This window comes from Ambystoma mexicanum, chromosome 8, assembly GCF_040938575.1.
Source record: "Ambystoma mexicanum isolate Mex_15411 chromosome 8, UKY_AmexF1_1, whole genome shotgun sequence".
Classification (NCBI taxonomy): Eukaryota; Metazoa; Chordata; class Amphibia; order Caudata; family Ambystomatidae; genus Ambystoma; species Ambystoma mexicanum.
In genome coordinates this window covers 1,241,243,090-1,241,270,555 of record NC_090929.1, presented here as the reverse complement: position 1 = coordinate 1,241,270,555, position 27,466 = coordinate 1,241,243,090, and the positions used below count along the sequence as shown (strand labels likewise).

General features: G+C 40.3%; 1 protein-coding gene across 1 annotated transcript in view; it reads left to right on the top strand.

The window, feature by feature from the left end:
• The window catches only part of PDE6C (phosphodiesterase 6C), a 674,049-nt gene that overhangs the window by 283,426 nt on the left and 363,157 nt on the right, over window positions 1-27,466 (top strand). The window contains exons 8-9 of the mRNA XM_069611351.1: window positions 23,393-23,440; window positions 24,917-25,066. Of these exons, the coding sequence (XP_069467452.1) occupies window positions 23,393-23,440; window positions 24,917-25,066 (198 nt within the window). The remainder of the gene's footprint in view (window positions 1-23,392; window positions 23,441-24,916; window positions 25,067-27,466) is intronic.

Genomic DNA, 27,466 nt, shown 5'->3' with positions numbered 1-27,466 from the left:
CACTTGATTCTTTTGAAAATCTGCATGTGCACTCCCTTTGAGCTCTTGTTTTCTTCCCTTTTTCTGACATCATTATGCCCTAGCTTGTATGACTGTTATCCTTTTCTGCATCACCAAGATCTAGTCTACCTATCCTAAAACGTTCTCTGCTTGTCTATAATGATGTCATCTAGCCTACCTCCAGTTTCCCTCGATAGAGATCCTTCTGCGTTTTCATGGGTTTTATACCCTTCTTTATCCCTCATTTGCCTAGATAAATCCCCAATACTTTTCCCTACATCTTCAGCTTCATGCGCATCAGCTTATGTTGGTATTCTTGGTATCCCTTGCAGCTCCCTGCAGGGCTGTGTGATCCTCTCTCTTCCTAAAATTGTTCTTGTACTTCGATCAGCACTATGCTTCTATGACATAGATACTCTATCTCATCATCTTTTAGTCCCCTACTTCTGTTCATTTCTTCATCCCTTCTCCTCATCTCCTTTAATTCCTCTTACTGTCGCCTTCTTTGCAACCTACGTTCTTTCATTCTTTGCGCTTCTACCTCCTCTTGTCTCTTCTCTTCTAACATCTCCTTTTCTTTCCTTGCCCGTACCTTCTTTTACTTTGCATTGTCTTTCTTTCTCTTCTTTATATGCCCTCTTCTTCCTTTTCTTTCTTCATACGCTCATTTCTCCCCTCTCTTTCTTAAACCCTATCAATGCTCTTATCATCCAGCTTGACTAATGTTTGTCCTCCCATCCATCATTCTGGACAATTGTTATTTCCCTAGCTCTGTCCTTTATTTCTTTCTGTTTCCTTTCTTTTTCCTATATCTCCATCTGTCTATCTTGCCTGTCCTTTCTCTCATCACGCTGTTTGCTTTCATTGCGTGGTGATATATATTTGCGTTCTTTACTTTTTCTCTCTTCCGCATCCTCCTCACTGTTATAAGCAGGGGAGGCCTACCCCAGTGCTGCTTTCAATTCCTTTAAGGGATAAAATGCCTTTACCTCTCTGTCTACGGTCTTCTTTACAGGAGGGGAAAGGTGAGCCGAAGGTGTGACATCCTCCCCTTTATGCTGATTAAGCATCCACTTGTCTCGGCTGTATCTTCTTTCTCGCTCTGATATATTTTCCATAACTCTAAAATAGGCAGCCTTTTCTATAATTTCTTTCCCTTATATGTGGCATGCAAGTATGTCGTCATATGTCGCAATACTGTTTTACATCGAACCCTCCTCAGGCCACGGCATAAGTGTCTTATTAGTCATGCCTCGAACCCACTACAAATGATTGTTCCTTATTTTGTCTGTCTATTTTGGCAATGTTCTGCAAACAGGTAAAAGTGGAGTGCTCCTCGTGATGACGAGTCGATCTCGACTGTCTATACTTTCCCGTCCTTTTATTCTTCTCTTTATTTTATCAAGTATACCACACTGATCAAGCGGAGCAGGCACCATCAATCGCCGCTTATTTATCTTAAAAATCATATATATATATATATATATATATATATATATATATATATATATATATATATATATATAGATAACTGGTTACCTCCCATGGTTATGATTTCCCTTCCTTTTTTCTCACGCGTTATATGCCGTCTCTTCCACAGTCCCGACTCTGTTGACTTTCGTGACACTTGTGGCAGCATTTTTGATTTCAAGATGTTATTCAATGTCCAGATTACTATGTGTACTCTATTTTGTTGTACATTAATGAATGTGTTGCCTTTGGTACACTACAAAATTGCCGCCTTGTATATTGACTTGTGCAATGTGACGCTCTATGCATTGTTACCATAGAGTTTGAATTACGTTTTAAGGAGTCCCTTGTCTGTGTTTTCCCTACCTTCGTGAACAAGCGGTCGGAGTACCGTGAAACGCGTCATTGTGTTATTTCAGGTTCCTCTTTCCTATGCACTTTTGATGAATAAAGAACATTTGGTGCTGCCTGATTTTTGCCGTCAAGCCTTTCGTTTTGCTGAAGATTGGATTCTCTTTATTCAGCTGCTCTCGGGAGTGCAACCCGCTGGTTTTGCCCTGTTCAGGGGCTCAATGTTCGTTTGAAAAAAAAAAAATAAATAAATATATATATATATATATATATATATATACAAAAAACCTCTGTACCTGAGTACTGAGAATGGAATGCACTCCAAAAACCAGCTTTAAAGAACCAAATATCTTCTCAGCACAGAGAAATATTCACCACAACATTCCAGGCAATACGATTTCCTTTATTGTAGTGTGCCGTGTAAAAAGAAAGTGACTGATAAACAACATTACATTAAACATCTCTATGGTCATAGGCTGCAAGAGAGTATCACTGAAGAACAATTTGGTGCTATGAGGTCAAACATCTTGGACTATCTTAAGTGATAACAGTTGTAATGTTTTAAGGCTCTTACATGCTACACATACTGTAATCTTTGTTTAGAAATACTGTCATGTTTCTGCAATAGGAGATTGCTGAGAGTATAACCCGTATAGTTAAATCAAAATACAAGTTTATATATATCTGTTGCCAAGTTAATGAAACATGGCAAACTATAAACGCTCAATGACAGAAAGGGAGTGTCTTCTCATTCTGCACAAGTGGCAGACCACCAATTGGGAAAAAGGAGAGAAAACTTGAGTAGACTTCACCTTATGTGTATTAGAGTGATATTTTAGGGTTTAAGAAAACACGAAAAAGACAGATATCTGATGTCATCAGCAATTCCCCAAAGTACGCTCCACACGGCGGTATCCCACAAAAATGTGTGACTTAGTGTTCTGAGTGGAGCCATCCGTATGCTAAACTAATATACTGACTATAAGTATATTAAGCTAACAGGGACTCACTGAATGTCCTTGTGCAAATATGCATAAGAGCTACCAATGGAAATGTGCAACATTATACATAGCAGCAATAGAAATAAAGTCCATAGTGCCAATATTTGTGCAAACTGCAATTATCATAAAGTGCTAAGTGCGTGCAAAATTGCCTGTATAAATTGCCATGTGTGTTACCATAGCAATCAGTCCATGTAGCTATACAATACAACAATATCTATGATACAAAACAACAATGTCTATGACCTCAATACAAAATAATGTCTGTGAATACTCTTGAACCAGTACCTCGTGGTTAATGTGTTTAAATATAAAATAGTCCATAATCTCTATGTAAATACAATTAACTATTGAACACCCTAAACAGAACAAACATGCTAAAAAATTCATATGAATTGAGGTAACATTAGGGCTAGTACATCCAATCAAATCTTGGAACCACCCTAGGTTCTTTACCATAAGATACCATCAAAATTCAAGAAAAAAGCAGTACAGTATACAAAATATTCTAAAAAGAGATTTACTCTCATAGTAGAAACTGTCAGTGTTACCAAAGGGGACCTTTAAAGGAAGTACAAAATATATAAAACAGATTATATAAATGTCTTCATCTAACTAGTATGACAATGAGAGGTCAGAAACACTGTGCGCTAGCAGACTCCCGGCTGGTGGTATGAGAATCAACGAAATAGCATGTCAATATAATCTTAGGTACCCAAGAAGGTATAAAGTTCCTCATCCAGGTTGTGTCCCCTTGGTCTCTTTGTTTCCAGATCCAAAATACATTTAGGGCCTCATTACGAGGTGGGCAGTAAGGGGTACCGGGTAGCGTTAAGGAGACTGGTGCCGGTAATCCCTTACCGCCAAATTCCGAGGTCCCTTAGCGGGAACAGTAAAGGACGTGTGGTCTGACCACACATCCTCTACGGGACACATTAAGGGACCTTGAAGCTAATGACGGGCCCACAATTAGCAGGCCCGTTATTAGCACCTTCCCCCTATGGGGGCTCAAATGGGAATGGGGAATGGCATTTGGAATGGGGATTTACCGGGTCCGCTTAGGTCGGAAGGTCCCGGTAAGTCCCCACTCCACCGGACCCGGACACGATTTTGGAGGCAGCCATGGTATTAATAGCACCATGGCTACCTCCAAAGTCGTAATGAGGCCCTTAGTCTCTAATTGCCTCAAAGAGAGCTCACGATTAGTGCCTCGGGGTGTTTCAAAACTGAGTGTATACCAAAATAAGCGAAACCGTCCAATTTACCTCCATGTGTTTTTTTGGAAATGAAGTGCCATGGGGTATGTCGGGTCAACGTCTTAATTGCTTGTATAGGCTGGAGCATTCTAAGTTTTAATTTGCCTATGGTGCTCCCAACATACCATTTGTCACATGGGCAAGTAAGAACGTATACCACATACTCAGTGTCACATGTAATGCGTGACCTTATTTCAATATCCTTGGCCAAAATAGGATGCAAATAATTTGTAGTATTAATAGCAAATTGGCATGCCTTGCATTTCATACATTCATCGAAACCCACTTTTTTGGTATTCAGCCAACATTGGCCATGTGGATTTACCATTGGGCTCATAAAACTAGACACAAGATTGTCTTTGAGCGAGATGGATCGCCGAAATGTAATGTTAATTTTCTCACCCAGTATTTTACCCAGATGTTCATCCAATTTGAGAACATGCCAATGTTTATGCATTATCTGTTGAATATTCTGTGAGCCTTTGCCAAATCTCAAAATATGCGTGTATCACTAGTTTCTGGATCTACTTGAGTCACCAAGCTGGACACCAACAGGGAGCTACGATCTTTGTCTCGTGCTTTGATGTAAGGTTTTTCTAATACCTTCTTGGGGTAACCTCATTGTTGAAACCTCAAAGCCATGTGGGCACATTCAGTATCAAAGGTTTCCCTTTTAGAGCAGTTTGCTCCATATACGGATGAACTCTCCATAAGGTATGCTCCACTTGAGGGCTGTTGGATGATTGCTCATTGCATGTAGTGGTATGTTGGAACTGGTGGGCTTTCTATAAAGTTCAGTAACCAATTCTCCTTGTGCAAGCATAACAAGAATTTCTAAATAAACGATAGCAGTCTTGCTGTGGCTCTCGGTGAAATTAAGATTTAGCTGGTTTACATTAAGTATATTCACAAAGTCCAACCATTCTGTACTTGCCCCATCCCAGATAATGTAAAAATTGTCAATATATCGCAGCAAAAGTGAAATTTTGGCTGTGTGATAACTATCATCTGGGTGCCATACCACAAATTTCTCCCACCATCCCATTGTTAAATTCGCATACTAGGAAGCAAAAGTAGTGCCCATGGCTGCTCCCTGAAGCTGGGCGTAAAAATCTTTGTTAAACAAAAAACTGTTATTTGTAAGGCAGAGCTTGATCATGTCCAATATCATCTTCCCATGTTGTAGAAAATTCATAGATCTAGTATGAAGAAAGTACTTGCATGGTTGTAAGCCATCAGTGTGTTTGATAGATGTGTAGAGAGACACTACATCCAATGTGGTTAACAAAAAAGTAGGTTCCCATGGTATGCCATCTATTCTATTTTATTTAAGAAATCTTTGGTGTCTCTCAAATATGAAAGAAGAGTGGTCACAAAGGACACCAAAGTTTCAGCCACTAATTTGGAAGTGTTTTCAAATAGGTCACTACAAAGTGTCACAATTGTTCTCCCTGGAGTTCTTATACTTTTGTGCACTTTGGGTAAAAAAAAGATCCTTGGTATTACTGGGAACTTGGGATGTAGAAATGTACACATTTCGTCATCGAGCAATCCTTTCTCTTTCCATGTTATTAAAAGCTCAAAGAGTTTGACGTTCATGGCTTCCGTAGGATCTGCATCTAATTTTGCGTAACAAGCTTTATCAGTTAATTGTCTTTCGGCCTCTTTTATGTAATCTTGCCGATTCATTATGACTATATTTGTCCCTTTGTCCGAGGGTTTTATAATACAGTCATCAAGTGTATGCAAACTTGTAAGAATGCTTTGTTCATGATGGGTCAGATTATTCTTGGTCAGAAACTTTTTCCTTCTGATAAGTCACTTATTACTAGATCTTGGAAAGCTTCGATATGTCCACCTGGATTGAACATGTGATTGAATCTTGATTTCAATTTAAGTTCACTTTTCCCTGGCCAGTGGTTGTGAATGTTCATTAAGTGCCATTCTGGATCACTAATGTCTTCATTCTCTGAACATTCAGATTCTAAATGCATGAGATCTCGAAGTGTTAGCATATCCTCTATGGGCACAGGAGTGTACCCATACAGAGGTTCCTTTATACTAGGCTTGGGCGGATTTATAGCAAAAAATGTCTGGAGTCTGACTTTGCACATATATTTATCAAAGTCAATACAAGTCTCTGCATAGTTGTAATATGATGTGGGACAAAAATTAATACCCAATTTGAGTACTTTAAGTTCATCTGAGGAGAAGGAGTGGGATGAAAGTTTAATTATGGACATGTCTGGCAACTGCATATCTGTTTTTATGATGTCTTTGTCCCAGATGGTGTTTCCCTTTTGGATTTGTCCATGTCCACGGTGTCTGAAACAATTCCCCTTCCTTGTTTTTTTCCTCCTCTCTGTCCCGTGGATTTTCCCCGTCCTCTTCCTCTTGTTTTATTGTTGCCGTTGTTCCTTCCGTCCATGCCTAACGGCCTCATCTCCTCTAAAAAATGTAACTTTAGCTGAGGTTGCTCACTTTTGCTTTCTGTCGTATCAACGTCTGAAGATGATGGATGGCTGGATATTTAATTCGCAGGATTTTGTGGATTTATGGGGAGCTTCTATCTCAAGGTGTCAAAGCGTTTAGCAAAAGTGACACCCTCCCTTTCTCATAATCATCCTTATCCCGTATGAATTTCCGTTGTTTCCTTAGTTTAATGTCATCTTCAAACGTTTTATATCCTTTTTCCATATTGATGCAAATGGATTTGCCTTCTTCACTGGGATTAATGGTCTGCAGCTGTTCCTCAATTTCCTGTATCTTGGACAGTATCTTTTGTTGATCTGTCCTAGCATATTTGATTAAGATATTCAGAAAGGTTACAGAGCATGTATTGCTGGATTCGCCCCATTCTTGGAACATAGCAGGATCTTGTTCTTCAAATGTAGCCGTGGTGAGAATACGTAAACCCCTAGGAATTCTTCCAACGTCAATATAATTCTGCATTGAGTATTCTTCCTACCACATGCTAATCTCGTGCCGTTGTAACTTTTCTAATTCTGTCAAAAGTCTTACTTCATTATTAGGTTGAACTTCCAATGATTGTCCCCTTGGTTTACTGACTTTAGTGATTGTTTGCTTTTCACAAAATAGAGAAGCAGCTTGTTCTCTACGAACACTTTCCTTATCCACTTGTGATGACATCTTAAGTACGAACAAGGTTGTTGGGTAGTGGTGATCTTCTCACATGAAACAATGTTTGCTCTTTATACAATTAACCCTTAGTTTCACATGTTAATTGCAATTCCTCATAGAGATGACGAAACAGAGTGAAGCTTTTTTGAGAATCCAGTTACTGGAAGTGGCAGATTTACCGTGGCAGCTGGGCATTCCCTCACCCTAGGATAAAGAGAACTCTCCCGTCCGCATTCATGGCTTTTCCGTCTGTACAACACGGAACTGGCGCTTCACAATGCTTGATAGCCTCGATTAATCCGGAGTGCGGAAACGACTCCAAAACAAAAAAGGTGGATGTGGTACCGCGCTTCAATTAGTAGGCAGGAGCAAATTCCAACGCCGTTCTTCCCATATATATATATATATATATATATATATATATATATATATATATATATATATATATATATATATATATATATATATATATGTTAAGGAATGGTTTGCTTCCCTAAATTGCGCACACATCAACACAAATTTGAAGGAGCTTGTTTAAGCAATATTTAATCCAAGGAAAACACAGCCGACACGTGTTTCGAGCAATGAAGCTCTTTTTCCAAGGCTGTACACAATTACAAAATTAATATACATGTTTAACAATCCCATGTTTTGGGAAACAAAACCCAAAGTCCACAACAATCAGAAGGGCAAAGGGGTAATGCATTTCAACCAATTTTTTTTTTGATAAGTACCCAACATAACATTTGGTAGAACAAATTGAGAATTGGTCAATAGTACCACATATGTAAAAAACAATTATGATTTTTCATCAGAGAAATATGAATTTGTGAAAAAAAGAATATGTGAAAACAGAACAATTATAACGTTTACAAATAACACACGTAGCTGGACATGAGAATATAAGAGAGAAAAAGAGAAGAAAATTATAACTGGATTAGATAATGATTAAAACTGCTTGTGTGTGTTCAAAGACTGTATAAGCGCCCCATGTATTTTAAAAATAGAGGGCAGAATTTGCCTGAAAAGAATTAACTGTTACCTTCTGGAGGCTTTGTTGTGAATTATTTGCTAGGAGGGAAAGGGGAACTTTCAGTATTGTTTGATTCAAAATGGGAAGAGTTTTTGAAAATCCATATATATAGCGATAGAAATCATTAATGTAACAAATTAGAGACCTTACCAGTTAATTATAGAAAATATATGCTCGGGTGATTTCACCAGCTCCACTGAAAAAAGTAAATTTCAATTTTTAAGGCACTTGCCTAGCATGATACGTGGCAAAAAAGCAGAATAGTTAACTTATTAATGCGTATAGGCACGTACCTATATAGTAGCAATTGCAATATAGTGATCTGACCATAGCAACAGCAATTGTAAACAAAGGCACGGCCGGCAGGGAGACAACATAATTTCCAAGGGCAGAAAAAGAAAAGACACGCGCACATATTATGTGTCTATCCATCACACGTTTAAACGCAAAGAAAGTAGACATCCACATGCGCATGGCCCCTGCTTGCAGCTAGTCTGCAGGGGTCTGCGCGAAAGGGCGCACTCACCGGCGTTTCCGCACAACGTCTGGGAAAGCAACAGCCTCGCGTGTGCACGCTGAGGCTCCAGTTAAATAAAGCCTGGGATACATCACGTTAGTCACATTTGGAGAGACGACGGCCATATTGAAGGTACCTATCGCTGAATGCCAATGAATGTAAAGCTGGAAAAGAACCTTACTGAAGAGGACAAGGCTAGTAAAGGCGACCAAAAGAAAAAGGTTATTTCGCTGGTAGCAATCCACTTAATAGAAGACCCGACCTGGGCTTTGTGTCCATATTGATAAAACGAAAATGTATTTTTCACTAATTGTTACGAATAGTTATAGGAAGTTACCAATTTATGGTAATTTATATCTTACAATACATATTAGGTGACAAAAAATGGCAAGGCGAAACCATAAGCCAATTGCCGTAAAGAGCAACATGGCAAGTCCTCCCCTGGGCGGATGAAGGTATATACAGATTAACCTGAGGCAAACAGTATTGAACACACACAGCAGAGCATATCACAACCAATAATTAAAAATGCATATAGCATGGTCATGGCAAATGTACAAAGTGACATCAGAGGAACACTGAAAATTCATGGTCACTATTAAGGCCAGATGACACAGTCCGGTATTGGCAGATTAGCCTGGCTTCCAATTGCCTGAGTTTTAATGTCAGGTTGCTGCCACGTTGTGGCAGAGTTACTTTTGCCATGCCGGCAAACCTGATATCAGACTTATTGTCTAATTGATGGTGGTTTTGCCAATGTGTGGCTAGAGGAAATTTAGATTCTTGGCTTGAGATGGTGGATATATGCTCACGTATTCGAGTTTTCAGAGGTCTGATGGTGCTTCCAATATAGTATTTGCCACAGACACACAATATACAATAGACGCAAAATTTCGAATTGCAATTGATAAAAGTATTCACTTTAAACATTCCCAATTTCCCAAAATCAATTTGCGAGACCTCCAGTGCATAGCAACACATTGAGCATTTTCCACATTTGTGAAACCCATGATTAATTGTCTGGCTAAACCAGGTAGCAGTCTTTTTTTCACTCGACATGAATGAGGGTGATATCAAGTTTTTGAGATCAATCAACACTAGCAATAGCTTGGTCATGATTAATCGAAGTATATAGTGCTTTTACATCAAGCGTAACCAACAACATACCAATACATCTATATCAATGTCTTTCACCTTTGGTTGTCACAATTCCAACTTTCCTACGTGATACCATGCATATATTGCAGATACTCTCTGAGTTACAGAAAATAGGAGTGGCTATGGGAGCGAGCTATGCCCCAGCTCTTGCCAATATTTTCATGCATCACTTTGAAGACAAATTTGCATTGGTTGACAACAAGTTTACTCAATTCATTCACACTTGGAAACGTTATATTGATGACGTGTTTCTGATTTGGACAGGCACTGTGGATTGTTTGAATGATTTTGTGCATTACTTGAATAATAATGATTGGGGTATTCAGTTCACTCATGAGTACAGCTGTACAAGCATTAACTTCTTGGATCTTACTATCTGTCTACATGAGCATGCAATTGTAACTAAAACATTTCGCAAGGTTACAGCGGTTAATGCAATCCTACATGCATCTAGTTGTCATAAAAAATCCATCATTACAAACATACCAAAAGGGGAGTTTATTCGAGCACGTAGAAATTGTTCTAGGGATAAAGATTTCAAACTTGAATGTGAATTTTTGCGCAAAAAATTCCAAGTCCGAGGTTACAACCCAGACACAGTATCCAAAGCTAAACATACTGCCCAAAACATGAAGCGAGTTGAACTACTCAAACCGAAAATAAGGTCCAGCTCTAATCATAGTAATAAATTAAAATGTATTACACGGTACAATGCAGACAGCTCTAACTTATTCCAAATTGTTCAGAGTCATTGGCATTTGCTTCAGCTTAACCAAGAGTTAGCACCATGGTTGGATGCATCCCCCAACTTTATCTATAGCAAGGCAAGCAATCTCAAAAACTTGATATCACCCTCATTCATGTCGAGTGAAAAAAAGACTGCTACCTGGCTTAGCCAGACAATTAATCATGGGTTTCACAAATGTGGAAAATGCTCAATGTGTTGCTATGCACTGGAGGTCTCGCAAATTGATTTTGGGAAATTGGGAATGTTTAAAGTGAATACTTTTATCAATTGCAATTCGAAATTTTGCGTCTATTGTATATTGTGTGTCTGTGGCATATACTATATTGGAAGCACCATCAGACCTCTGAAAACTCGAATACGTGAGCATATATCCACCATCTCAAGCCAAGAATCTAAATTTCCTCTAGCCACACATTGGCAAAACCACCATCAATTGGACAATAAGTCTGATATCAGGTTTGCCGGCATGGCAAAAGTAACTCTGCCACAATGTGGCGGCAACCTGACATTAAAACTCAGGCAATTGGAAGCCAGGTTAATCTGCCAATACCAGACTGTGTCATCTGGCCTTAATAGTGACCATGCATTTTCAGTGTTCCTCTGATGTCACTTTGTACATTTGCCATGACCATGCTATATGCATTTTTAATTATTGGTTGTGATATGCTCTGCTGTGTGTGTTCAATACTGTTTGCCTCAGGTTAATCTGTATATACCTTAACTTAATCTTGTTCTTTTTGCCCGTGCACCGAGCACTTCATCCGCCCAGGGGAGGACTTGCCATGTTGCTCTTTACGGCAATTGGCTTATGGTTTCGCCTTGCCATTTTTTGTCACCTAATATGTATTGTAAGATATAAATTATCATAAATTGGTAACTTCCTATAACTATTCGTAACAATTAGTGAAAAATACGTTTTCGTTTTATCAATATGGACACAAAGCCCAGGTCCGGGTCTTCTATTAAGTGGATTGCTATCAGCGAAATAACCTTTTTCTTTTGGTCGCCTTTACTAGCCTTGTCCTCTTCAGGAAGGTTCTTTTCCAGCTTTACATTCATTCGCACTCAGCGATAGGTACCTTCAATATGGCCGTCGTCTCCCCAAATGTGACTAACGTGATGTATCCCAGGTTCTATTTAACTGGAGCCTCAGCGCGCACACGCAAGGCTGCTGCTTTCCCAGACGTTGTGCGGAAACGCCGGTGAGTGCGCCCTTTCGCGCAGACCCCTGCTGCAAGCAGGGGCCATGCGCATGTGGATGTCTACTTTCTTTGCATTTAAACGTGTGATGGATAGACACCTCATATGTGCGCATTTCTTTTCTTTTTCTTCCCTTGGAAATTATGTCGTCTCCCTGCCGGCTGTGCCTTTGTTTACAATTGCTGTTGCAATTCTCAATTTATTCTACCAAATGTTACTTATCAAAAAAATGTTTGATTGAAATGCATTACCCCTTTGCCCTTCTGATTGTTGTGGACTTTGGGTCTATCTATTTTGTTTCCCAAAACATGGGATTGTTAAACATGTATATTAATTTTGTAATTGTGTACAGCCTTGGAAAAAGAGCTTCATTACTTGAAACACGAGTCGGCTGTGTTTTCCTTGAATTAAATATTGCTTAAACAAGCTCCTTCAAATTTGTGTTGATGTGTGCGCAATTTAGAGAAGCAAAGCATTCCTTAACATTTTTATTAATCTAGCCATCTGGCAGGGTGTCTACAAACTTGCTTCCCTTTGCAGCCCTTATCAGCTCCTCTAATTTAGTGTCAAGGCGCCTAACCTCACCTATCCAATACTGCCAAACTTCCTTAAAATACTTATCTTTGGATAACGAGGATTGGCTGCCAGACCTTCCTAGTGGTTCAACTAATTTTTGGTTATGGCTCAAGTAGCAGAATATATCTTAACCCGTGATGATGACATTAAAGCTCTATTTGCTCCTAGGGGTTCGACTTTGAACCCATTCAAGAGACTTACTTCGGAAACTGAAGACCTCAGATCCAAATTTATCCGTTTAGAACATCTTAGTACTAAAGGGATAAACAAATTTTCGGAACAAACCACACTTACTCATTATCTCCAAGAGAATAAAATACCACGAGGTCTTCGCATATTAATTTTGCCAGACTTTGAGGACCCTGAGGACGGAGACTTAGCTACAGAATGGGAATCCAACCTAACAGCTAGCTCCAACAACATGCTCAAATTATTAATAGAGCATGCTAAACGTGATCATGCACGAATTGTAGCCCAAATCGATGCAGTAAAGTAAGAGATTGCACTTTATAATGCGCCTAGCACATTGATTGATCAAAATTACAAAACATTATATACTAGGTTACGCAGACATCAAGATGAGGTAAAACTCAGAAAATCCCGTAAGTTTTCGAGATATGATAGGGACTACCGTGACAACAGGGTTTACACCTATCAACCGAAATATGATGAGGTGTCTAAATCCAGGAGTAGTAGTCTGGCTTCCTCACCAGCCAGCTCCGATATAGAAAGTGAAAGTGAAAAAGCTAGCACCAGCAAAGCCCCTGCTCGGGGGTCTATACATAATGTGATAACAGACAATGATTCAATACCAACAGATGATGAGAGTCCAGATGTTTCCGAACCTCAGGCAGATGACCCCAACAATATTCGACCTTCAGTTTTTTTAGAACAAATACGTCGGTTCAAAAAAGGCAACCGACAAGCAGCAATTGCCGCTATGAAAAAAGTTCGGTTTCAAATTCCACTTGCTACAAATATTTCAACCCCAGGCCCAAACACAGGGGGACAAGGGGTGGCAAACCCAACAGGAGGAAACACCCCATTGCCTCAGAGAAGAGTAACTCGTGCATCATATCAGCAGAACCTCAGAAATCAAACCAATTGAACTTGATTTGTAATTTGGGTAGCCATCAACTCTCTCCTAGTGAATGTGCAGTACTCAACAAAGGTCTATCTTTTGCCCCATCGGGATATAATGAATCTGTCCAAATTCAAATTGATTTGTATAAGTTTATACGCAAACTTAAACTTAAAAAATACTTTGCGACACAGGTCAAATATCATAAGAGTAAACCCACTGTTCAGTGTCCATCAGATATCACGTTGCAAATGCTGCATAATACACATGTTCTAATGTCTTTGGATGAATGTGTATCTGATACAATGTTAAATATAAGTGAACTTATGAAGGAATTAGACATTCAACAACAGAATTTAAAAATTAAAGAATTATCTGCAAAATCCAAATTTGTTCCAATTTTTCCTAAGGATAATCTTATTGGTACATTCCATCAGGCAGTAATCAACAACATACACCACATGGAGGATTCCCCTTTAAAAAGTAAAAAATACAAACACAATTTACCTACAGCAGAACAACAGGCATTATGCAAATTAATGACTAATGACTTGTTAATTATCAAAGAAGCAAACAAAGGGGGGAATGTGGTACTTATGGATAAGAAAGATTTCATTACAATGGGTTTAGAACATTTGAATTCCCCTGGCTGTTATCAACAACTTCCTGCTAACCCGCTACCTGAACTCCGTAAACGAGTTTGTTCATTGATTAATGAGTGGCATTCCATTGGCTTATTGACGGATGTGGAAAAGCAATTCTTAACTGTTAATGGTCCCATCATGCCAACCGCATATTTCCTGCCCAAAATACACAAATAGTTTACTAAGATACCGGAGGGCAGACCCATTTTGAGTGGCGGTGGTGGTATCATGGAACCCATTTCTATCTATATCAATGAATGTCTTTCACCTTTGGTTGTCACAATTCCAACTTTCCTACGTGATACCATGCATATATTGCAGATACTCTCTGAGTTACAAGTTGTTCCGGGTATGTTGTTGGTTACGCTTGATGTAAAAGCACTATATACTTCGATTAATCATGACCAAGCTATTGCTAGTGTTGTTTATGTTTATCATCAACACTCTGCATCCTTCTTTGAACATATTGTCATGGTTAAAGAAATGCTCACCTGTGCCTTAAGTAACAATGTTTTTCTTTTCAATAATTGTTATTATAAACAGAAAATAGGAGTGGCTATGGGAGCGAGCTATGCCCCGGCTCTTGCCAATATTTTCATGCATCACTTTGAAAACAAATTTGCATTGGTTGACAACAAGTTTACTCAATTCATTCACACTTGGAAACGTTATATTGATGACGTGTTTCTGATTTGGACAGGCACTGTGGATTGTTTGAATGATTTTGTGCATTACTTGAATAATAATGATTGGGGTATTCAGTTCACTCATGAGTACAGCTGTACAAGCATTAACTTCTTGGATCTTACTATCAGTCTACATGAGCATGCAATTGTAACCAAAACATTTCGCAAGGCTACAGCGGTTAATGCAATCCTACATGCATCTAGTTGTCATAAAAAATCTATCATTACAAACATACCAAAAGGGGAGTTTATTCAAGCACGTAGAAATTGTTCTAGGGATAATGTTTTCAAACTTGAATGTGAATCTTTGCGCAAAAAATTCCAAGTCCGAGGTTACAACCCAGACACAGTATCCAAAGCTGAACGTACTGCCCAAAACATGAAGCGAGTTGAACTACTCAAACCGAAAATAAGGTCCAGCTCTAATCATAGTAATAAATTAAAATTTATTACACGGTACAATGCAGACAGCTCTAACTCAGTCCAAATTGTTCAGCATCATTGGCATTTGCTTCAGCCTGACCAAGAGTTAGCACCATGGCTGGATGCATCCCCCAACTTTATCTATAGCAAGGCAAGCAATCTCTAAAACTTGATATCACCCTCATTCATGTCGTGTGAAAAAAAGACTGCTACCTGGCTTAGCCAGACAATTAATCATGGGTTTCACAAATGTGTTGCTATGCACTGGAGATCTCGCAAATTGATTTTGGGAAATTGGGAATGTTTAAAGTGAATACTTTTATCAATTGCAATTCGAAATTTTGCGTCTATTGTATATTGTGTGTCTGTGGCAAATACTATATTGGAAGCACCATCAGACCTCTGAAAACTCGAATACATGAGCATATATCCACCATCTCAAGCCAAGAATCTAAATTTCCTCTAGCCACACATTGGCAAAACCACCATCAATTGGACAATAAGTCTGATATCAGGTTTTCCGGCATGGCAAAAGTAACTCTGCCACAACGTAGCGGCAACCTGACATTAAAACTCAGGCAATTGGAAGCCAGGCTAATCTGCCAATACCAGACTGTGTCATCTGGCCTTAATAGTGACCATGAATTTTCAGTGTTCCTCTGATGTCACTTTGTACATTTGCCATGACCATGCTATATGCATTTTTAATTATTGGTTGTGATATGCTCTGCTGTGTGTGTTCAATACTGTTTGCCTCAGGTTAATCTGTATATACCTTAACTTAATCTTGTTCTTTTTGCCCGTGCACCGAGCACTTCATCCGCCCAGGGGAGGACTTGCCATGTTGCTCTTTACGGCAATTGGCTTATGGTTTCGCCTTGCCATTTTTTGTCACCTAATATGTATTGTAAGATATAAATTACCATAAATTGGTAACTTCCTATAACTATTCGTAACAATTAGTGAAAAATACGTTTTTGTTTTATCAATATGGACACAAAGCCCAGGTCCGGTCTTCTATTAAGTGGATTGCTATCAGCGAAATAACCTTTTTCTTTTGGTCGCCTTTACTAGCCTTGTCCTCTTCAGTAAGGTTCTTTTCCAGCTTTACATTCATTCGCATTGAGCTATAGGTACCTTCAATATGGCCGTCGTCTCTCCAAATGTGACTACCGTGATGTATCCCAGGTTCTATTTAACTGGAGCCTCAGCGCGCACACGCGAGGCTGCTGCTTTCCCAGACGTTGTACGGAAACGCCGGTGAGTGCGCCCTTTCGCGCAGACCCCTGCAGACTAGCTGCAAGCAGGGGCCATGCGCATGTGGATGTCTACTTTCTTTGCGTTTAAACGTTTGATGGATAGACACCTAATACGTGCGCGTGTGTTTTCTTTTTCTTCCCTTGGAAATGATGTTGTCTCCCTGCCGGCCGTGCCTTTGTTTACAATTGCTGTTGCTATGGTCAGATCACTATATTGCTACTATATAGGTACGTGCCTATACGCATTAATAAGTTAACTATTCTGCTTTTTTGCCACGTATCATGCTAGGCAAGTGCCTTAAAACTTGAAATTTACTTTTTTCAGTGGAGCTGGTGAAATCACCCGAGCATATATTTTCTATAATTAACTGGTAAGGTCTCTAATTTATTACATTAATGATTTCTATCGCTATATATATGGATTTTCAAAAACTCTTCCCCTTTTGAATCAGACAATACTGAAAGTTCCCCTTTCCCTCCTAGCAAATAATTCACAACAAAGCCTTCAGAAGGTAACAGTTAATTCTTTTCAGGCAAATTCTGCCCTCTATTGTTAAAATACATGGGGCGCTTATACAGTCTTTGAACACACACAAGCGGTTTTAATCATTATCTAATCCAGTTATAATTTTCTTCTCTTTTTCTCTCTTGTATTGTCATGTCCTGCTACGTGTGTTATTTGTAAACGTTATAATTCTTCTGTTTTCACATATTCATTTTTTCACAAATTCATATTTCTCCGATGAAAAATGTATATTGTTTTTTACATATGTGGTACTATTGATCAATTCTCAATTTGTTCTACCAAATGTTATGTTGGGTACTTATCAAAAAAAAATTGGTTGAAATGCATTACCCCTTTGCCCTTCTGATTGTTGTGGACTTTGGGTCTATCTATTTTGTTTCCCAAAACATGGGATTGTTAAACATGTATATTAATTTTGTAATTGTGTACAGCTTTGGAAAAAGAGCTTCATTGCTCGAAACACGTGTCGGCTGTGTGTTCCTTGGATTAAATATTGCTTAAACAAGCTCCTTCAAATTTGTGTTGATGTGTGCGCAATTTAGGGAAGCAAACCATTCCTTAACATTTTTATTAATGTAGCCATCTGGCAGGGTGTCTACAAACTTGCTTCCCTTTGCAGCCCTTATCAGCTCCTCTAATTTAGTGTCAAGGCGCCTAACGTCACCTATCCAATACTGCCAAACTTCCTTAAAATATATATATATATATATATATATATATATATATATATATATATATATATGGTTTTTAAACACTTTTAAAATCTATGCAACGCTCTGTTCCTTCGTTTACACTTTCTAACCATTTTTACTATCTCATTTTTCTACCATTGACATTTTAAAAGTATCTTCAGTATTTAGGAATTGGTTTCCTTTGATTTTCATCCCCTTGATTGATGTCAATCTCTTGATTAGAAAATGTAATAAATGCGGTAATGTTTTACTATCGTTCTATATCTTTTAGTTTAAACACAACAAAATCTTTACACTAAGATATACATTACTGCACACGTACACTTTAAAAAAAAAGAATCTGCGTGTCATGCCTGCGCCATGGGCGCCTACATTGGCGATCAAAATGGACAAATTGGTATTCATTTATCTGTGGAAAACTCTTGGATCAACTGATATTCACTTCTTGGACTTTATTTCCCATTTGCGAAACTACACTTACCACAATGCACTTGACTACAACCATCTATTCCTGGCCCTTTTTATTCGTCATCTTCCGAACTACAATCCCCAGAAGCCTTAGGGATTTGCTCTGCTTCCACCAGCTCAGGAACAGAGAGGGAGGTGGCCGATTGTCTGCAGGTGTGCTTAGCCAGGTGCTACCAATTAGCCTGCCTCTGTGCTGGGCTGGGCAGTATAAAAGCTGCTGCCTGCAGGGGCTCAGTCTCTTGCATTAAGAGTCCTTCCAGCTCCTTTTTGCTTCGAGCTACGTATCTTTGTATGCGGTTCCTCTGCATTGCAGCCGATCACGCTCCGCTGCTACCTTCCGTCCTTGTCTTCCAGGATCCAGCCTTGCAGCCGATCACGCTCCGTTGCTACCTTCCGCCATTGCCTTCCAAGCTCCAGCCAAGCAGCTGATCACTCTCCGCTGCCTACCTTCCGCCATTGCCTTCCAGGCTCCAGCCAAGCAGCCGATCACTCTCCGCTGCTACCTTCCGTCATTGCCTCCCAGGCTCCTGCCTTGAAGCCGATCACGCTCCGTTGCTACCTTCCGCCATTGCCTTCCAAGCTCCAGCCAAGCAGCCGATCATTCTCCGCTGCTACCTTCTGCCATTGCCTCCCAGGCTCCTGCCTTGCAGCTGATCACGCTCCGCTGCTACCTTCCGCCATTGCCTCCCAGGCTCCTGCCTTACAGCAGATTCACTCCATTGTCTTCAATCTACAGTCTTCGTCCGCTGGGCTTCCAGTCTAGCAGCCTTCTACAGTCCTTCTGCACCCTTCTACAGTCAGCGGCCCTACTCCTCTGGGCTCACTCCTTGCTGCCCAGCCCTTCTGGGCTCCTTGCCGTGCAGCCTGCTTCACTTCGCTGCCCTAAGCCCTATCCCTCGGGGCTTCCTTCCTTACAGCCCTGGTCCATTGCTTCCCTACTTTTCTGAGCTTTCTACCTTGTACCCTATCGCCCTCTGTTATCCAAATCAGTTTACCTTCCTTATTTACTTTCAGTTATTATAGTTCCTCTGTTTTCCGACTGCTGCTCCCTTGCTTTCTTACTTGTTTTCAACCTTCAGTTCTTTCTCCCTATCCAATCCTGTTATACGGCTTTCCCTTCATTTCCTTCTGCTAGTTTGCTATTCAACTTCCTTTTCCCTGGATTTATCTGTTAGTGTCTTCTCTTGTACTGTTTGTAAACCCCTTGTACAGAGCTTGTCTGTTGGTTTCCGTCAGGCAACCTCTGCCCTTTCCCTTGTCTAGTTTCTACGTTACAGACACCCATAGCTGTTGTTCCAAGCATTGAGCAAACAGTGTGGGCCTCTGTTATAGCAAACTGTGCAGAAGGTTAGAGTTTTCCTAAGGTTCGTGGGATATACTCTTTTCCTAGGTGTCCAGTCAACTGGTCGACTGCAATTTGGTCGACTGCAATTTGGTCGACGCAATTTGGTCGAATGCCAAATGGTCGAATTCTTTTTTTTTTTTATATATATATGTGTTTTGTGGGTTTTCGTGTGGGGAAAAAAAAGAAAAAAGAAAAAAAGGGGGTTGGGGGGGGGACCCCCCCAAAAAAACCAAAAAATGGGTAAAAAAAAAAAAAAAAAATTCGACCATTTGGCATTCGACCAAATGGTGTCGACCAAATTGTCTGTCGAACAAATGTTTTCGACCATTTGACTGGTAACCCTTTTCCTATATATGCATACACCCCAAGAGGGAATCCATCCTGTACCTTTTCCCTTACTACACTTGTCTACTCTTCGCTCTCCTTTCTTTCCGCTGTGTGTGAACTATTCTGTCCTCTTTACTTGGCACAACCACCCAAATCCTTCTTGGGTGTCCTGTGCCACTCTTAATAGAGTGCCATCCCTTGACACTGTGTACGCCTTCCTTTACTGTCTTTAGTAAATGTATCTCATCTCATTTTTATTCATTCTTAGTGCTTGATATGCACTCTTCTTGTTGGCTTTGCCTCAGGGATCCTTAACACCCCTATATGGAGTCTTTGTACTGCATATCCTCCTGTCCCCTTGGAACCAGGTATCGAGGTATCTACTTCTCTTCTTCAGAATCCCCAAAAATCCTGTTACTTTTATTTACATAAACAGTCCCTCCCCCATCCCATTATTTTTGCCACTTCCAATGTTCTGCTTACGGGCTCTGCTCAAGTCCTTCGGCATCGACTCTCCCTCAACCAACCAGTTTACTTTTGCCCACGGGGCACCTGCAGGGAGCAGACAGGAACTTTGTCAAAGGGGGACCTGTCAACCCTATCTTCTTACACATGTTTTGTTGCATTTTGTTCTCAACAGGAGTCTTCTGGCTTATGGCGGGAGCAGTCGAGCATTTTGAGGGCTGGATCTGGGCCTAGGTCGATTAGACTTCAACCATCCTCTGTTACCAAAATGTGCTCTAGCACCTTGAAATGTCTCTTATGCTAGATGGGATTACCAATAACGATCTCAGATCAAATAACCGGACAGACTCAAAGAATATGGCAAAGTGCTACTTTATTCCCTATTTAATAAAGCAGGGCAAACTGGCAGACATCGGCCTGATGCCTGAACACTCACACACAAACTTGATTACACAGAGGTGTTATACCCCAATATGTGTCATCTATGACGCCATCCTACGTGGAAAACTGTAAAACCTATCAAAGAGAGGGATTGGTTAGGGGAACATATCTACTTAAAGAATACATATGTTTTAGTACTTCATTGGCTGTTTCTTATCTGTGAGACACGCTTCAAACTACCTCTAAATATGTATAATACAGATTATAGTGGACGAAATGCCAGCGGATTGGTCTATGCAATTTTGTATAGCAGGTTGCTCCCTAGACCCACTGATTGGTTGGCATTCTCACCTAACCTTGGACTTCTGGCTCGGCTAGAAGCACATAAGCAAAATGAAACCCAGGTGCTTGAGTCATGTCGGATTGCTCCCCACTTTACCAATAAGTTCATCATCTCCCATCAGTCTGACTATGAGCCAATGTTTCCTGTCTGTAGTTGAGCTTGAAGCTCACTTTCTGTACTAGGTCATTCAAAGGAGGGTAAGCACACCACTATCTCTATCCACAGTTTAATGAATAGCCTTTGTTTTTGACTTCCAAATCACATGTGAAGAGACTGCAACTGTCTCAATTTTGACCTCTTATTTCCTGCTATTTGATTCAATTATGCTGGGTGTCATTGCTCTTCTTCGCCTCTAGAGACTTGCTCACTCCATCTTGTAGGAGACTTATCCATTGCTAATTATCCAATACTTGGCTCTTGCAAATGTTTCCTTCTTCTTTAATCTTAGATAAATGTCTCTCACGTCCATGGCTTGTCCGCCTGCCTCCCTTTTTACTTTGCAGCTATTCCTCAAATAGCATCCTTGATCCCAGGCCAACATAAACTCCTGTTCATTTTGTACACAAAGCCATTTCTCCAACGTTTCCTGACTCTGCACCCCTAGTCTGTCTCTGAGGTAGCTGGATTGAATCTTCAGCCGTCATCCCTTTTCCTATCACGGTCGTCCTTGCCACATTAAGTTTTCCTCTTTAGCAACCTTCTATATGTCTCATCTATCTTGTGTTACTGCCTATTTACACTTATTGGTCAGCAAGTTACTTTATCTACATTTGCATATATGATTACTTTATCATTTCGTACATGTTTCTCTTGTCACTTCAGTTACATTGTCACTCTTCAGCATTTTCCTATTGTTTCATTATGTCCTTGTATATGTTCTTCATGACATCACTCTGCCCTCGTCAGACTTCACTCAGCACTACATGATGTCCAATGGTGCGTGCTGATATCCTTCCACACGATATCCTTCCACTCTCTCAGTTTGAGGATACATTTGAGCGTTGTCTGAGTGCATATCGTCTTTCATACACTCAATACGGTATAGGCATAACACATGGGGTCTCATGTAGGGCTCTTATACTGTTCTAGTATGATGGCAGTGAGGGGGCAGGAGTTAGCGATAGTACGTCCACCTGCTCCTCTACACTAGGTTTTTCTGTGCTTGTTTTTTCTTTTTGAATAGTGGTTTGGTATCTTATATTGTATAGGCTTTTATATTGTAAGTTTATTCAAATTGTCATTATATTTATTTATATTTCTTTTTTGTACCTTGATTGGTTTAAATATATATTTTGTGCAGCTCTATGCATGTTTCGTGCAAAGTTCCTGCATTACCAAGTACCCAAAATGATGTACATTATAAAATAAACAGTGGCCCCTTCGGCCGTTACCACAGCAATGTCGCTCCACTAAGTGGTAACAGTGGTTCCCGTCTGGCAGATACCAGGACATTCCTGTGCTTCCAGGCCAGTGAGCATTCCGCTCAAGCAGAATACTTGTGTGCTTTAGATGGGGCCCACAATCTCTACTGAAGACTACCATATCATTCAGACATGCCAGTGCAAAGGGCTTCTGCCAAGCCAGGACCTGCGTCATATGGTGCAGTGGCATTCTAATGCCAAAAGGCAGCCCCTGGTACTCTGACAGTCACAGAGAGCAGGTCAAATATGATCTGACCCCTGAAATACTTTACTTTATCTCCATTGGGGTCCTCGGAATGCCACCTATCCTGACTCCCTGGATACTGAGGACATACTCCATCCCCTGGTCTCTTCCGCCCCGTGCTCCTGTATAATAAAGGGTGAGACCTCACAGACAGACGGTCTAGAGCTATGTAACATGGGCTCATTTTAATCTAATAAAGCACAGCATTCAGTCCCACCGCAATGTGGCACCAGGTTTACAATAGTTGTTCACTGAAAGGAGGAAGTTTAATGGAATACAATAAAACAGGCAAGCCAACATCATTAATTTCATGCGCTTGAATGATGTTATCAGATACATATTCAGTCATATATTTTATGTTGACATGATGTTTACTTGTTATACAACACACTGTTTCATAGAGATTTTTTTGTTGTCCAAGTAAGGAAGTCTGGAAAATGTGTTTGCTAAACCCATTAAAACTGTGTTATGCTATTCACAAATGCGATACATGTGATTTGTGTGTGTCTCAACAGGTAATTCAAACCCATCAGATTGATATGTTGCATTTTTTTAAATTGTGGTAGTCCCATTTGCACATAGAGAAACATGCATATGTGATGATCTCCAAATCTTTGTTGTCTCTCCATGCTTTAGATTTGCAATATGATGAATGCAGCAGTTGATGACTTCTTCCACTTCCAGGTAATCCCATTTAAGGTCTCTATCCCACAGTGAATGATATTGGGGGCCTGGGGTAAACGTACTGGAAACTGTGAACCGGTTCAGCATGTCTTGTATGAATTTTGTCTTCTCCCTGGCCACAGTATTTCAATAATATAGTAGAATTAACTCCTTAAGTGCTGTCGGGGGGGGGGTGATCACCTGAATTCCAATAAACACTGTAGGTTCTGCCCACTTCTACAGTTTAATGGCACTAAAATGCCCTTCTTCTTATCTCGGTGGATGCAGGGAAAAACGTATCCACCTATTTTCTAGGGTGCATCTGGTAATATGTGGTGTTAATACTGCACTGCGGTCATGCATGAACATCTCCTACGAATCTGCACACCTCAGATACCTGACAGTTCCCCTAAAAGCAGCATCACCAGATAGTCCCGCTATGTCTGAGCATATAGGGCCTCGGTACACGGTAGGCGGTAAACCATGGTGCTATTAGCACCATGGTTGCCGCCGGTACCATACCGGTACCACCATCTGCATGCCCTATGCATCATACACAAAAGGGAGAATATGGGGGGTCTCCGCGCACATGTGGAGTCATCCCAGGGACACTTTTTGCAGATCTCCACATACATGCACAAATTCAGTTATCCACATATATCCGCTGGGAGGTCTGTCTGAACCCCCCACATCCCACGGAGTAGCCTGACTAGTGGAAGTGGTCATACTGTTGCCTAGTCTCCACAGACAGCAGAATGAAAGCAGAATTGTTGAAGGCATGGAGCTTGTTGCCGTAACTGAAGGCAATAGACCTGTGGTTGATATTATAAACGGTCTTGTTTTTCTCTAGCAGCAAATAGACAGCTCTTTCATAATATCATTTTTAGCCAACGGCAAGAGGCCCAGCTCCCTGGCCCTTTGTTCTGATACAATAACTAGGAGTATCCTCTTCTCCTAGACAATACTGTTTAAAGTTAGCAATGAATAGTCTGAGAATTGTACAGTTATTACAATAACTCTCCATATTAGTTTGTTTGAAGGTTAGTGTTAAGTGCAATGCTTTGTGTGCTATGCCAATTGCTTTTGCGCCGGGCAATTATTTCGACAGTATTTGTCTGCTCATTTGTAGCCGTAGATGTCCATATGCTCCAAGCATAACCAAATGACCTGATCTACGCTAACTGATATCGGAACAGAAGTGAGTGATAGTTTTTGTGAATATACATGAACCTTTCTGAGAAGGTTTCACGTATGCTGAATTTCAGTTGAGCAATTTTGCCTTTTTTGACCCTTCTGAACAATTTAACTTGATTCAGTGAGGTTTGCGCACACCAAACCCTAATCCCTGACCCTTTCATCAAAAAAAAATGTCCCGGGCTGGAGACTCCTTTCCACACCACTTGTATTACAGTGCGCACTATTCTGAATGCAAAGACGACACTTTTATTGTTCATCTGAATTAATTCTGTTTTTATTTCGCACTCTCCTCTTCCCCAGAAAGAGCCCGTAGATGAGACTGGCTGGATGATAAAAAACGTGCTCTCGTTGCCCATTGTAAATAAGAAAGAAGAAATTGTGGGGGTGGCCACCTTCTACAACAGAAAAGACGCCAAGCCCTTCGACGAGTATGACGAGCAGATTATTGAGGTGGGCTGTAGTCCTTTCAGGTTGTAGGTCAAAGGATCGGAAAAAAAGGGTCGACAGGACAAAGGATCGACACCAAAGGGTCGACAGGACAAAGGATCGAATTATTATTTTTTTTTTTTTACTTTTTTTTTTGGGGGGGGTCCCACCAACCCCCATTTTTTGCTAAAAATCACTTTTTTCCCAAAACGAAAACCTAAAAAAAATATATATAATTTAAAACAAAAATTTGATCCTTGGTCCTGTCGACCCTTTGGTGTCAATTCTTTGTCCTGTCGACCCTTTTTTTTCGATCCTTTGACTAGACACCGTCCTTTCATTGTTCTCAGTGTTCATCTTCTGAAAATGTTGGATAAAGTGAACGCCTCATATTTCCTTTAGAATGACTGAATGATACTTGCCTTCCTAAACTCAGATCCTGCGCATCTCTATCAACTTTATTGCCCATAATCTCTGGATTCTTCTTTAATTCGTATAGTAAAGGTACAAACTGAAAATCCAATTATGTTGGAAAAGGAAAAGTTTTGAGAATGTTTTGCTTTCGGAGAATGGTCTATTTGCATTTTCGTTGGTAGAATGATTGCTGTTAGGCAAGGAAAAAGTCCAGAAACATGTTTTCATTGTCTTATGATGTTATTCTTGAGTCCCACTGGCTAGCAGACTTGAATATAGTAGCTCTTAATAGCATGGCGATAACCCGAGAAGGGCCTTCTACATATTGCAAATAAATGGACGAGTAGAGCTGATAGGTTCTGCCTCTTTTCCATTGGCAGTATACAGCTCCACCACCAGCCAACCAATTACCCAAAATTGGCTTCTCATAATTTGCTGGCCTCGCACCAGTGAAAACACACCCGTTATGCAGTCAGAGCTCTGGGTGGGCTCCTCCCTCAGAAAAACACTAGCATCCCATCTTCGTCTCGGACAAGAAAGCGTGAAGTTCAGACGAGAGGTGAGGACTTGCCTGTTCTTTGCTGCTTTATTGAACTCTCCGCAGCTGATAGCACTCCAGAGTTGTTATAAGGTGGCGTTTGGGGCTATACAAAAATCACAGAAAAAGTAAAACAGATAAAGAGCATGAGGGACCGATCCATATGGTTTCCCCATACATTTATGAAACCCTGCTGGAATTTTGTGAGTGAAATTGTAACTGTGGATTTCACACTTGCCCTGTCAGTCTTGCAACCTCTTAAATTCAGCAACTTTGCTCTATCTTTACAGGTATCTGGGATCTGAACTATATTGATTGGTTGAAGGCACAGTAAGTGGGAGTGGTCAGATACAAAAAGAAAAGAATGTTTGCATTTATTTCGGTCAATTATGGGATGGAAATGAAGCCTGATTCATTCTCGTCACATCTAATATGCTCCAACTGTATGTCGTATACGAGGCACGTCAAATAAACCACCGACCCACAGTTATGAATCAAGCAGAAATCTCACGCCAACTTGTTCAAAACACTCCTATCCTTCACACTATGGGCACGGTTCCATGTGATGGTACCGAAAACAGTAATACCGAAAAAAAAATTCAATAAAGCTTTTTTACAGGAACATTCACCAAATTTAGTTTTTTAGGGGGTCCCCCTAAAACCACTACTTGCTAATGCTCAAGATCCCACCCTAATAACCCCTCTACTCATTTCGCCCACTTACCCCATCCCCATATATATTTTTCCCATTTTATTTTTTAAAATGTTCGATTTTTCTTTCAGTGAAAATGTTTTCGTTGTAACCTTCTTCAGGATTACCCATTCGGTAACATCACTGCATACCTATGGGCACAAAAGCCTCCCTTCGGGATAGAGTTACCAGACACAAATTACCTAAAAAAGAATACCAGCATGCAGCGCACAGGTTTTTCCAACCTGAATGCACCAACACAACAAAAAAGCTATCTTGCATTTGACCACTGTCTGCATTAACCAAACCCATTTCAGCTTTCTTGCAGGTCCCATAGCCCCAAGAGTAAAAGAAAATGGCAGTGAACTACGATATACTGCCCAATAACATCATATAACACAAGTAGGGATCAAAGTAAGCAAGTCTAGGTCCACGTCTTATAAGTATCCCCCTTTTTGAGAGTTGCAGCTTTTTAAAAGTTCGGAAATATACACAGTGTCATCTAGGAAACGTCAGAGCTAACCACAGGTTCAGCAACATCAGAAAGACCAGTGTATCTACTCAAGAGGGGCTGCAGGCCTACTATAATCATAGTGTGACTGACTCTACCTTCTTTTGTTAGACTATCAGAATCCTGTTAATGCTAGGTCTTAAGTCTGCTCTTTCCATTCCTCCCTAATTGCTGTCAACTGAAAAACCCTGCTCCCTATAGGGTGCGTTTTCACTTTTTTGCCCCCTTCCTCCCTTATTATAATAATAATAATAATAATTTGGCATTAAT